Genomic DNA, 14,880 nt, shown 5'->3' on the forward strand with positions numbered 1-14,880 from the left:
TTTTTACCTCATTACTGTGAATCCCCTGGCTTCCGAGAAGCTATCTCGCAGTTCACACACACACACACCCTCTTTGCCAGACACGCAACGTCTACAGAAGGTTCTGGTCTTCGGGCCACGGGACAAGCACACAGACAGACAGTAATGAAAACACCAAAGGCCGAGCTAATTAAATCAACAACCCTGGCAACAACTCATTCAGGGGTGGTTGTAGCGGACCTCGGCTGCGCAGCGCATGTATACCGCGGAAAAATGTGAGTGGGCCATGGAGCACACTGTTCGCGATAAACGCATTACTTTAAGGCCTCTCTATTCCCTCGAAGTGCACGAGTTCTCCAACAAACTGTGCTGCAAATTCTAAATCCCAGAAATGAGAACGTGTATGAGATGGGATTACATGGATAATGCCAGCATATGGAGCCAGGTCGACAGGATCTCCACTCAAAAAAGGATTAGACTCCACCACATTCCCACCACATGAAATTCCGGTTCCCAGAGCACAGATTTGTCCATATTAAACACTGGTGTCTGCTAGAACATTTGAAATCAAGTCAAGTAGGTTATTTGATCATTAAAAAACAGTGGTTAATTAATACCTGAACCACACACCAATTTTAGGATTCATTCAATAATTTCACAACACTCAGCGATGGAAATGAGAAATCGAGAAATTATGGGTTTTTTATTCACTCTAATGCATGTAAAAAGGCCCCCATACTTCACATAGCCTAGAAATGAATGCAGAGCGCGCCATCTTTGCACACACAGACGTCAAGTTCCCTGTTCTCGTTGTTGTAGACAGGCAGCACTGGTTGAATGACCATCTGCATGAACGCAGATATTGTGTAATTCGCCCATCACTTTAGAACAGCTGGGTCAAATATTGCACTTTTTTTTCTAGCACAGTGCATGGCAACTGAGCAATTAAACATAAAAATGTGGGTTGTACTTCTGCCTGACAGAGGCAACTGGCAAATGTATACATTTGCAAATATGAACACTAAACACAGCCAATACTGCAGGCCCTGGCTACAATAATCTACAGGTCCCCACTCAAAACCCAAAAGATAGCACATCACCTATCACTTCAAACAATGCGGTTTATCATGCCTGAGACACAGGGCCATAGCCAGGGTCAGATTTTTTGTGAGGTCGGTGTGTGTTGAAGCTCATGTACTGCATTTCTATACGATTTAAAAACTCAAATGCTATTTGGAGAACAGCAAAAACTAAAACACAAGCAAAGATTACCCCATCCATTATCACATTGGTTGCTGTAGGTTCATTCACCTCAGTCGATCTACAAATACATAGCCTATTCGCTATACAATTAGTTGCTACACATTAACTTAAATTAACTCAGCACCGTAATTAAAAACTAGAATTAATATGTACAGAGGGATCACTTCGCAGAAAGGGCATTTTATTTACAAAAGGTAAACAAATACATTTGCTTTACAACACTTTTTGTTGCAGTTTTACAGCTAATTTCGTGCAATTATACAAATTGTATGTGTCAATTGGAGCTGCTGCGGCCAACACTAAGGAGGTTGAGCACTCATTATAAATCCATGGTCAGACAGGTTCACATATGCTGGGCGCAGGATTACCAATGCGAGCAGTGCAGATAACACATATTATTGCATTAGCAATGCAATTTTAGCTGTAGCCTGGCTCTCAAAGAGTACATGAATGGAGCCATTTCTGCAGGTGATAATTATTAACCTACAGGTATGCCTCGATCACAACGACAAAAATGTTTTGCGCAAAATGGTATACAGCATCATCTGGTTATGTGTGCAAAAAAAGTTCCACATTCGCCTTCTGCTACCATTTCTGTCAAGCCGTCTACTCATACAGTTCGCATCGATAAAGCCAACGTATGCACCACACAGCACGCACTGCAACTTCCTCTGCAATGCAATGCTGCAAGGAAACTCAGAATTCCATATCGAAATGAATGTACTTCTGGTGTTTTTTATTTTATTTTTTTATTTCACCTTTATTTAACCAGGTAGGCTAGTTGAGAACAAGTTCTCATTTGCAACTGCGACCTGGCCAAGATAAAGCATAGCAGTATGAGCAGACAACACAGAGTTACACATGGAGTACCAAAACACCAATCCCTGTTGATGTGATCGAGGTGTTATGCACCCCCCCCCCCCCCCCCCAAAAAAAAAAAAAAAAAAAACGCTCTGCAACGCAATGCTGCAAGGCAAACGCAGGTGTACCAAAATGCAAAAACACCTGTCGGTGTGATCGAGTCATTAGAAACAGTAGCATCCGCGCACGCCTCCTGTAAATTCAGAACATCTGCACTAATACAATAAAACATATGCAGACAACAAATCGTAGTATAATGTGAATTTATGTTGTGTATTATAAGCTCGACTTGTGCACATTACATTTTTCCCAGGGTAACTATTTACAAGGTGCACGTCTCTCCATGCATAATTTACGCATACGCATGGTTTCAACCTCTTGGGATCATGAAGGCAAAGCTGTGGGTGTTTATTAAACATGTAACCACAGAAACGAATACATTTTTAAATCATTGCACTTTAAAGCCAGACACTTTTACAGAGAGGCTATATGAGTAGTTTATGTTGTCAGTTCTCCACGTCGATTCAGAAGGCAAATTTAGACCAAACTGTGGCCCATAATTACTTTACAGAGGCCCTTAAGTTAAAGAGAGAAAAAATACACTTATAGATAATAATGTCTTTAACGCGGTACGTTGAAGAGAGAAACAACATTGAAGCAGCAATATATAATTGCAAAGGCACTCTCACCTCTTTTATCCTGAACTTTCACAGTAATCTCCACGAGAGGATCCGTCTCCCGGTCAAGGCGCCGTGTAATTACTATATCTCCGCTGTCCCGACTCACCGTGACCGGCGAGCTGTCCGCACCGGGATCCATCAACTCAAAGCTGGCAGCCTGAAACCTCACTGGGTATAAGTTCACTACAACAGAACCGATACTGGCATCCTCGGAAACATTTATTACAACCGGCTCGTCCGACTCTAGCAGGGACCTCGACTTCCGAGGTAGTCTGATTTTCGGTTCGCCCTGGGATGGCGGTCGAACCGCTGGCCATTGCCGGGGATTAATCTCTATTTCAATACTCTGACTGGTCCGCGAGGGCCAACCGTGGTCCATCGCAAACACGTTAAACTTTATGGGGGCGGTAAGACCCAATATAGAGTCCACAAGCAGTACATCTCCAGTTTTTGGAACGACGTAGAAACTGCAATTTTTGGGAAGAGCAAAGTAAATGAGTTCAGCATTTTTCCCGTGGTCTGTATCCTCCGCGGTCACTTTATACACCACAGACCGCAGAGCAGTGGCGTCGTCCAGATGAATTTTTATATCAGCATTAGGGAATGTTGGCTCGTGGTCATTAGTGTCCAAAACGTCCACTTTCACAGATGCAACTTCTGCGACCACAAGGTCAGTGGTGGCGCAGCTTTGGCAGCAAAGACCCAGGCTGAGCAGGTACTCGGAGCGCTCCTCTCTGTCCAGGACGATCGAGGTTTTCAGAAGTATGTGTCCGCGTTTGTGGTGGGCAAATACATTGAAATCTTTGCTTCCGTCTCCCAAGAGTTTCAGATGCATACCGGAGTTGGAACACCATCTCTGCGCGTCAACCCGCTTCACAGGGATGCTGAGACCGTTTACTTTGGATCCCGGCTCGGAGTTCTCGAATACATGTCCATGAAAGAACGGTATCCTTTCCTCTGTCTTATTCCCAAGTACAGATGTCACGAAATAGCATATTAAAATAGTCCAAATCATGACTGTTGTCAGTTGTACCACACTGAGTGGTGTTATGCTGTCACTTTAGGCCCCTTAATCATTTCGAAAAATATGTATTTTAAGTCCTCTAAAATTTCGGATGAATTATAATCTAGAACATTGAATTCACAAAAATGCTGTTCATTGTCGTGGTTTGATTCATTGCTCTAGCTCTAGGCAACTTTCGCTGTCTTCTCTGTCTCCACTCCAGCAGCAGTCTGCATGCCCAGCTCTCCGGATAATGCAGCTCAAGTGCGCGCCTCCGCTCAGTGTTTCTGACAGCACTAGCAGCTTCTGGTACTGGACAGCGCCGTGCGCGAGGGGGCGTGGCCTACACTGACTCCTCGGGGAAGGCCACGTCACATTATTCATGTCCATCAGTTTTTCATTCCAACCCATACAGTAAGTCTTCTTTCTGATTTCCACTGCGTGTCCAGTAGCAATGGCATGATTAGGCTACTGTATGTTTTTAACTATCACTTTCACTCAGTAACCTAGATTTGTCATTGGTAATTGAGGAATATATACGGACAAATAATGCAGTTTTTCTCAATGCTTTGGCTCAATTATCGAATGAGAAATATATATTTTTTCAAAAACAATAAGTTAAAATCTCTGAACATTTAGTTTCTTGTTCACACCAGATTTGAAAGTCTTATTCATTTTGAGCAAATTGCACGTGTTTTGACACGTGTGCAAAACAGCAAGTACAATTGTCTACATTTTGCACAACAACGACTTTGCTGATCAAAACTGATCAGTCGATAATTGAGCCAAAAAATGATCCATTCAATGATCAAAATCAGTCATACATATCTATGACATGGAATGATCAAAATCAGTCATACATATCTATGACATGGAATGATCAAAATCAGTCATACATATCTATGACATATCTATGACATGACATATCTAAAAAGCTCTGTGTGATACACACATTCTTGTATAGTACAGTAAGCAGTCAGTGTCAACAAAAATGCACAACAGAACTGACATTTGTATATAACAACCATTTCCTGGCTTGACTGCCATGGTGAAAAAACATCTAAACATTTTGACCAGTACGGCTCACACGATGACAAAAACTTTTCATTTTGGTGGCATTGGCCAATTTACTGACACAATAACTATGTTTTGAAGCATGACTTAAATGTTTTGGATGAGTTACTACATTTTGCAGATATGCAGTAGACTTGTGATGTCCCATAAGACAGTTGTGACAATTGCGCTTACAGTTTAGAGAATGTTAAGACTGTTTCAAAAAATTAGCCAGAGAATTGAGAAACTGTAAAACTGAATCACTCTTTCTAGTAAAGAAAGATGATTTATACATGTTTAGAGTAACATATATTTTATCCAGTTTACTGGACATTAAATATTTTATCCTTGCCATAAAAATTATTTAAAACATGCTCACACACACTGGCAGTACAGATAATAGGCCTAGATTCATTTGTAAGAATAGATTTGTTCACCCAAGTACACCCAAGCCACTCAGTTAAGCTCAGTCAAACAAGAGGGAAAAAAACATTGATAGAATCTCTTTTTTAAATTTTTATCTCTGTCGTGCTTCAGCAGCGATGCTCACCAATTCGTTCAGAAAATGTGCAATTTAGCAAAACATACTGTAGGTTATTGTGTCCTTCATATATTCCTAACCAGAGGAAAACCATCTGTACCTTTAAACAGTCTATGATTTCACCCTCCTTGAGACCAGAAGTTACATTTGGCCCTGAACCTAGACAAACTTAGTACTCGCAGTTGACTGGGTGTCACGACTCCTTCCTGTTCGGGTGGCGCTCGGCGCTCGGCGTCACTGGCCTACTAGCTGCCACTGATCCCTTTTTCCCTTTCTGCTTATTGGTTTCACCTGTTTTGTGTGTAGGCTGATTAGTAGGGCTATGTTAGCCAGTAGGCCCGCCGGCTCTTTGCGCAGGATTGTTTTGTGTTGCTCTGAGCACGTTCGATGTTGAAGTGTTTCGTTTGTGGGTTTTTCTCCGGACTATTTGAGTCCCCGTGTTTGGGGCATTTGTTTTGTTGTGCGCCCGGTGTTTCGTGGGGTGGCTTATGTTTGCCGTGTGTGCAATAAATAGCACTACCCTGTACTCTCTGCTTCCTGCGCCTGACTTCGCACCCACTACGCCCAGAGCGTTACTCTGGGAAGTGTTGTATTAATTAAGTTCAGGAAAAATGTATACACGTTCATGCTACAGTAACAAATTGACACAAACGTCCTTCTTTAAACACATGCAATAAGTTCAGAGGGGACTCCTTCCATGCGGTTTGGGTATCGCAGTTACATGTTCTGGTCTAGTGATTCCCTCTGGTCCGGACTTACAGCCTCAAGCTGTTGAATTGCCACACACAGAGCTTTCAAACTTCTATTGATGGCTCTCCTTCCCTCTCTAACATGTAGCCAGAGGCAATCACTCTCTGGTGTTCCACAACCAAATTTCAATTAGAGGTTTATCTGACTTTACCAGCACGCTGGAATAATATTAACCATCCCAAGATCCACGCCATGCTAACCAATGAGCGTGTCAAACTGGAGTGTGAGAGAGGGGCAATATCAGAGGAGGCCAAGGGATGGAGGAGGAGAATACATAGCTCATTATTCTGATATCTCTTCTAATACCACCTACCGCAGGAGAATGTCAGTGAGAGAGCTTGATAGATTGATAGAAAAAACAGGGAGAAACACTTTCAATGCAGCGCTGAAGAAATACCAATTTCACTTCATCGCAAACACAATCTAGGATCCAGGGGGTTGTAAATTGGCTCTGTGTTACTAGAATGTTTCAGTTTCCCGGCAAAGAGCCACCAAGGCTTGAAGGCCCAGAGGACTGGCTAGCCCACAGCATCCATCCAGTTAAACAAACACTGCCTGTAGATATCTAGTTAGGTATTAATGTCATGCAGCCCCTCTCTCCTTAGCTTTAACATACAACCACAGAGGTGAGAAGGAATCAGATATGATACCGCTACCTAAGTGGAGGAGAGCCTAGACTCGGCTATACCCCATACCGCATGTGGACACAGAATAGACCACCAACTTAAACTTAAACATAGCTGAGGAGATCAATTTGCACACAGAAAATAGGTATTTGTACATAAGCATTGCCATGGGCAATGTCTCATTCCTGTCTCATCTTCTTGAGAGTGTTATCCAGGCAGAAAAGCACTCAGGCAGGATGAACCACACCTGTTCCTGAATATTTCTGGAGGAATTCACTGACACATGACAACACAGACAGACAGACAGACAAGACAGATGGACACACATGCCCACATGCATGCGCAAGTATACACCAACATATTTTTCGAAATATTTCACTCCAGGGCAATGGTATTTTTCTGCCACTACAAAGAGAATCAAACAGTTCATGTAGCTTATCCCCAAATAGATAGGCACTCATAATGTCCTAGAAATGGTTGTCAGTCTCATACAAGAACTGAGGTGGGAATGTAATAGAATGTAGATTGCACAATTGAAGTCGCCTGTGTAACCAGGGTACTGGGGGATAATTCCTTTAACCACTGCTTTTGAGGGAAAAGTCTGTTAGGTGTCAGAGGGTGCATAGTTAGGCTTGGAAAGCGCACATGCTGAGTAGACTGCAGCTGTTTTAAAGTCAGTTCACTGAACTCCATTACAACTGGATCAGTCTCTCTCTCTATCTCTCTCTCTCCCTGTTTCCTCTGGTTCCAACTGGGTCAAGGACAAGTAAGCAATAGAAGATTTAAAGACTAAAAAGCATCCTTCAAACTGCTACCGAGTCAGAAAGTCTATAAAGGCTCCCATGAAGTTCATATCATTGTGACTGTCATTGTAAGTAGTATCAGTTGGTGGATGAAAGTGTACATTTTAGAGCTGTTTTAGCCAATAGAATGTACATTTTTCAGGGACAATCACTGCAGCAACTTTACTGTTCGGGCTAAATTACTCCATTTGCCAATTACTAATAACTTGGCACAACACATCAAGGTAATTTTTTTTCTTAGTTTAATAATATAATTTTAGACAATACATTTGTTAGCACATTATCCATGACATTCACAATGCTGTTACATTTATGGTGAAAGCTTATAAACATTTATTGAAATGTGAGCTGAATTTGCCCTTGGCTTCGACAATTTTACAATATACCATATGGCTTTGAGATATAAAACCTAATGATCAGGGCTGTCATATTTGCATATCCAGAAAGCAGGGGTTATTTCTTCTGCGAAACTCCACTTACAGTGCATAATTAGTCCGGCGTTGCCGTCGACGACAGCCAGACCTCAGCAGCGTGGTGGAGTATTTCCTGTTAATGAGCCTTGTCACTGTACGCTTTACCCCCTGTCTCTGCTCTCTAGCGCACTACAGACACACCGCCGAGAAACTCTGAATAATCAGCACATAAACAATCTCATTACATCAGATAATATTATAAGCCCAGGCTCCTTTAAATGTCCTCTATGGTCTCCAACAGAGAAATGACAGAGAAATGAAGAATAAAAACGTCAAGGTCAAATAAGCTGGGAAATGTATTTTTCCTTTCTCTAATAAAACCGTCTCCCGGCGTAATATTTCTTTCAAACTGCCCTGATTTCATTTGTAGAAGTCTTCATTTCTTTCTGCATGACTTTCATGTTCATATTTTCATACCTTTCCTAGTGAGAATCCGGTGATAAGGTGCAGATGAGCAGCCTGTCTCTGGTGTAAGTCTATCCACAAGGATATTAGGCCTGACCAGTGGGGATTTTAGCATGAAAATCCTGGTGGGGCAAACTCCCCAATTTTGTTTTAGATGTATGACAGCAAAGCCACTACAAAACATAACACTAAACAATACATTAAGTGCACTATAACGGTGACAAACAGTTCCCACAAACTGTTAGGGCCTACATAAAGATGTCCCAACAGCAGAGCTTTCTTTTTAACAACTTGGAATGAATCCTTACCATCGCTACACCTGGCTATCAGCGGAGCCTTGTCTGGCAACGAAACAGTTAATTCAGCCTCATCTACTGCCTTTTTAAAAAACATAGCTGATATGGCTGACTTGCATAGTCAATATAACTATTTGTTACAATATTCTCCCTGTACACCAAGTCTGAACCGTAGGATAAATAAAGGAGGCATATGAGCAGACAATGAAAACTCTTACAATATTCAATGATGACATTTCTCTAAAACAGGCTATAGGCTAAATGTGCACCACCAAGTCAGAACAGTAGGCTATGTTATGAGGGGGAAAGGGACCAAATTATTATGGTGAGGCACATGGGCTAATAACAGCTTACTACACAACACACACTTAGTATTACTTTCTTCACGGCGGTCCTTCTTGTGGGCACATTTTTGTCTTCAAACCCTGACATTCTCTGGATATATGGTGCTTTCAAGACAACTGGGAACTAAAAAAAAACAGATTGAATCATGACGTCAGTGATCTTCAGGTTGGAGCTATAGAAAGGGGCCCGAGTTCCCGACTTGGAATTCGGAGTTGGATGACCGTTCAAAACATATCTTCACAGTCAGAGCAAATGTTTTTCAGAGCTCCCAGCTGTCTTGAACTCACTGAAGCCTGAGATTTTCCAAGTTCCGAGTTTCCAGTTGTTTTGAATGCGGCAGAACTCATGCTGGATTGACAGCATGGCCAATGTATTCTACATTTTCTAGCCCATGGTATCGCATGTGAATGTTTTATCATTTTAAGCTTGGAAAAGAGACCCCTAAACCCTGAATAGACCACACATTCAGGGACCACACACACTGAATAGTAGGCTAGTGTTTGCTTTGCAACACTTGTAGTTAGCCAGACCACTCATTGTTAAATTTGCGATTTCCAACTTGTTGTGTAATGTTTATTATGACCCAGATGCAGACACGGGAGGAGGATAGTACAGTTCTGGGATGATTTTTTAGAAACACGGGGCAAAAGGCAGGTCGAGGACAGGCAGAGGGGCTAAGGCTCTTGGAAATTGGGAAAGGGACGATATAACAGGGGGACAGCTTGTGAGACTCTACCCAGAGGGGCAGATCCTGAGTGGACAGCCATACCCTCTGCCCGATAGGATAACAGGGAGCCGGTGTCTGGTGGCGGTCGCCTGTCGTCGATACATGGAGGTGGTCTTGAGAAGAGCAGACTGGGCTCTCTTCCAGGTACGGCGACAGCGGCAGACGCTGACCTCTTCCTCTTGCTCTGGGAAGAGTTGAGGCTGATATCCCAGGGAGCACTCAAAAGGCGAGAGACCAGTGGCTGAGCAAGGGAGGGTGCTCTACCCACACAAGGTGCTGGGTCCAGGTGGTGGGATTGGCTGAGATGGGCAGCGAAGAGTTGTCTCCAGGTCCTGATTGGCTTGCTCTGACTGGTCTTTAGACTAGGGGTGGAACCCGGCGGACAGGCTGGCCGACAACCCAATGAGCGTGCAGAATGCCTTCCAGAACTGGGACGAGAAATGAGGACCCCAGTCGGAGACAATGTCCACCGGAAGTCCATGGATCTGGAAGACGTGCTGCACCATGAGCTGAGCCGTCTCCTTGGCTAAGTGTAGCTTGGGGAGAGGGATGAAGTGGGTGGCTTTGGAAAACCGGTCCACTGTGGTAAGAATAACCCTGTTTCCATCAGACGGGGGGAGACCAGTGACAAAGTCCAGGGATAATGTGATCAGGGACGGTGAGGGATTGGAAGTGGTTGAAGGAGGCCAGCCGGAGCTTGCAGAGGAGTCTTATTCTGGGCACACACGGTGCAAGCAGTGATGAACGCCGAGATGTCAGGAACCAAGGTGGGCCACCAAAAACGTTGTCGTACAAAGGCCAGGGTTTGACGGGAGCCAGGCTGGCAGGTCAGTAGAGAGAATGAGCCAATACCAGAACCAATGAAGGTGCAGAGTCCAGGACAAACATCCGACATCTGATTAGCGGTGTGGCTGTGCGGAGATATTCCAGGTTCTTGTGATCTGTCCATACTAAGAATGGGTGATCCGTCCCCTCTAATCAGTGCCTCCACTCCTCCAACGCCATCCGTCCCCTTTCCGTGGGGTTGAGACGATGGGAGAGGAAAGAACAAGTTGCAGCTTTTGGTCTTGAGCCGAACGCTGGCACAGGACAGCCCTCACTCCGACGTCCGAGGCATCGACCTCCACCACGAACTGCCGGGACGGATCTGGATAGATTAGGATGGGGAGGTAGTGAATTTGTGTTTGAGGTCCAAGATCGCCTGGTCTGCAGCTGGAGACCACGTAAACGGGACCTTGGGAGAGGCGAGTGCTGACAGGGGGGACGCCCTGTTGCTGTAGCCCTGGATGAACCTGCAGTAGAAATTGTAAAACCCCAGGAAACATTGCAGCTGGGTGGCAGCCAATCCACTGTCGCTCTCACCTTTTCAGGATCCATCTGGATGTTGCCTGCAGCTATGATGTACCCCACGAAGGAGATGGTGGAGCGATGGAATTCGTATGTTTCTGCTTTGACATACAGCCGGTTCTCCAGGAGACGCTGGAGGACTTGTCTGGCAAGGAGGAAGATCTGACGTTGTTTCAAACAGGGTTGGGGAGTAACGGATTACATGTAATCCATTACATGTAAGGGATTACAAAAAAAACTGTAACTGTAATCCGTGACTTTAATCAGCGTTGAAAAAAGGCGCAAATTGAAGTTTGTTCCACCTGAGCGAGTCTGACCACAGTTCAGAGGGGACTATGATGACACACCAAATGTGTTTGAGGATCACGGGAAAAGAGCAGGAATACGCTTTTATAGACTACAGTCCAAGTTATGTCTTCTACAGGTGCGACTGCTGACGGCATCCAAAGATTATCCAACTTGAATAAACACTTGGAGATAAGGATGACAGCAGTGGTGTAGTCTACGGTGATACAGATATCACTAATTATTCACATCTACATGGCGCATTGACGTGAATCACACTGCTGATCTCTTCTTTAGCTATTCGCGCATTACGGATTGTGATTGTTGTGGACGGCTGTTCATAAATCTAAATGTGTATTTGAACCCAATAATGGTTGAATTCAAGAAGTTTACGCTGCTTATCAATCATTGTTTTTGAAACCAGTGGACAGCCAGCGAAGAATGTGCTCTTGCAACAGCTACATAGTACAGATCCCAGCCTACGGAATAAAAGTGGGTCTTTTATTGCTCAATTTAATTCATGCTGATAAAAAAAAAATCCATAGCCCTAATGGACACGTGCTCAAACTCGCACACTTGCCTCTTGAGCTTAGTTCAACAGTCACACTCCATGAGAGCCCAAGTTTTTTTTCTCCATTGATTGTAAACATTGTAAATGTAAACAAACACTGTATAGCTTCATAACATGGTTACAACAATAATTGTGATATCATGGATGGTCAGTCCTTGCATCCATAGGTCTGTCTATTAATCTGAGAGTGTTTTAATTTCTCCAGGCCCATCCCTCAGCTTTTACCAAAACAGAAGAGTGGCGGCCATTTTGTTATTCTTTCATCTTTGGATTTGCCCTTTAAACCGCTTCATATTATCAAGATATCAACGTGTCACAAACAAAAAGGTAATCTATATGCCTATAGCAAATGCAGCATATGGCATTCATGTGCCCAATCAGTCCTCCATGACAACAAAGTCATAAACAACAGAATAGGGCTAGCTAACAAGTCTTTCGTTTTGGGGTCATGCTCAGGTAAAACAATTTGTCTAATCTATACTTCCATATTTTCAAGTCCTATTCTTGAAGATCAAGGGGTATAACATTTATTGGAATGACTGGAATTCTGATATATCTTTACATTAAAAACCTAAGTCTAATTTAATCGTATATGTAATAGAAAGCGATGGGTTAGAAGAAGCCAACGTAACCAACCCATAAAGTAAAATGTAACATCCATATCTGGCCATCTATGTAAACTTTAACATTGATTTATCCAGCAATAGATCTCTTTCAATTGGTAACATACATTTTCGTCTTCTTCTAATGCATTTTAAGGGGAAAGTCATCTAAAAGTATCTGAATGTAATCAGATTACGTTTCTGAGTTTGGGTAATCCAAAAATTACATTACTGATTACGATTTTGGACAGGTAACTAGTAACTGTAACATAATACATTTAGAAAGTAACCTACGCAACCCTGGTTTCAACGGTACAAATTCAACATGTTTTATGCAAGGACTGTCTGTGTTGAAAATTGTTTACCATGATGACATATTCCTGTTGTTGAAATTTCACCCTCAAAATACTTTTTTTAAATCCAATGTATTTTCCACGTAGATTCCACATCACAATACATTGACAAATTACGTTGAAACAACGTTGATTTAACCAGTACGCCCAGTGGGATGAGTCCTCTTTCAGCTAGTCCCCACTACTGGACCCCACTCTACACCACGTAGCCAGCCGAACACAATACAGGAAAGCTTACGTGTGCTCCCAGTTCAAGGTCAGTGGCAGCTGAGCAGTCAGGCTTGGTGTTTACGCTCCTAGATGAAGGGCTCTGCGCCACCTGCTTTGAGACTCTCTGAATGGTGCCAAACCAATGCATGATTTCATGGTGACAAAGTCAGTCTAATCCACATTCCTGTCTATGCAGAGAGCACACAATGGTAAACACGTTGATTCTACACATCATGTGTGCTACTGTTTTTGCCTACACCTTTATGTTGGATTCCACACAAATCTAAAATATTCCACTAATTCATAAGTAGTCTCATCATGTGATGGTATGTTACATGGAATCAGATTACTAATTGAAAAGAAGTGAGGATGATTCTCCTAAGAATTGTTAAAGCCTCCAACCTTTGAGAGGAGATTTGACTAGAGAGGCAGGGAATATGGGCAGACATTCAGGGAGTAACAAAGAAGATGAGGAACTGAGATGAAGTCATTGTGGTTGATAGAAGTATGTGTGGTCTCCAGGGGTGCCACTTTGGTTTTAGAAGTGGGGGGGACATAACTCCCAAATATGGGTAGATTTTGGCATTGGTGGGTAAGACGTCTATTCCACTAGCCACGTTGGCAGGAGGTCAGGCCTCCACAGTGCAGACATTTCACTCGCATTTGTGAATAAAAGTTTGATCATATTTATAGTAAAATGAATGCTGCAGTAGTTTCAAAGTATTTCTACCGTTTTGTTTCAAAGCTGGTAAATTAATCACACAAAGTCAAAGCACGACGAATCATAAAATACATAAAAGTTGGTCTAATTTACTTGAAACTAAAGTCTACTGAAGTGAAACTTTGTCCTTGTGTTTCTTGGCTATTTACATTGTTTATTCACAAGCTAGGTTGTTTTTCAATGTTTCAATTTCAACTGCTAGGGAAGAGAAGACAACGCAGCTACTAGTCAGACTCTCAATCTCACAGGCACAAACATGGCTCCAGTCACGTTACCATGGTCACCTCCCACCCTTAACCTTTCATATGTGAGTTCCAAATATCTCTAACGGTCACCCCAGCGTGAGTTGTTTTATGCGTGTTGTCAGAATGCACTGTTCCAAAATGTGATTGCTACGCAACAGGACAGTTAACATGTGCTGCCTGCTAATTACAGTGGGGCAAAAAAAGTATTTTGGTCTTGGCCATAGTGGAGTTTGGAGTGTGACTGTTTGAGGTTGTGGACAGGTGTCTTTTATACTGATAACAAGTTCAAACAGGTGCCATTAATACAGGTAACAAGTGGAGGACAGAGGAGCCTCTTAAAGAAGAAGTTACAGGTCTGTGAGAGCCAGAAATCTTGCTTGTTTGTAGGTGACCAAATACTTATTTTTCACCATAATTTGCCAATAAATTCATTAAAAATCCTACAATGTGATTTTCTGGATTTCTTTTCTCATTTTGTCTGTCATAGTTGAAGTGTACCTATGATAAAAAACAAGTAAATTGTGGAGTGATTGAAAAACAAGTTTTAAGGACTCCAACCTTCAGTGAGGGGAAAAAGTATTTGATCCCCTGCTGATTTTGTTTGTTTGCCCACTGACAAAGAAATTATCAGTCTATAATTTTAATGGTAGGTTTATTTGAACAGTGAGAGACAGGATAACAACAACAAAAATCCAGAAAAACGCATGTCAAAAATTTAAAAAATGGATTTGCATTTTAAAT

The 14,880-nt window shown here is 42.7% G+C and overlaps 1 protein-coding gene across 1 annotated transcript in view; it reads right to left on the minus strand.

Moving 5' to 3' along the window:
- si:ch211-186j3.6 (neural-cadherin) overlaps positions 1-4,052 on the minus strand; it is a 220,182-nt gene extending 216,130 nt beyond the window's left edge. The window contains exon 1 of the mRNA XM_036963347.1: positions 2,793-4,052. Coding sequence (XP_036819242.1) covers positions 2,793-3,798 — 1,006 coding nt within the window. The 5' untranslated portion in view covers positions 3,799-4,052. The remainder of the gene's footprint in view (positions 1-2,792) is intronic.
- Between the last annotated feature and the right edge of the window lie 10,828 nt (positions 4,053-14,880).

The sequence above is a fragment of the Oncorhynchus mykiss genome, chromosome 26 (genome assembly GCF_013265735.2).
Source record: "Oncorhynchus mykiss isolate Arlee chromosome 26, USDA_OmykA_1.1, whole genome shotgun sequence".
Lineage (NCBI taxonomy): Eukaryota > Metazoa > Chordata > Actinopteri > Salmoniformes > Salmonidae > Oncorhynchus > Oncorhynchus mykiss.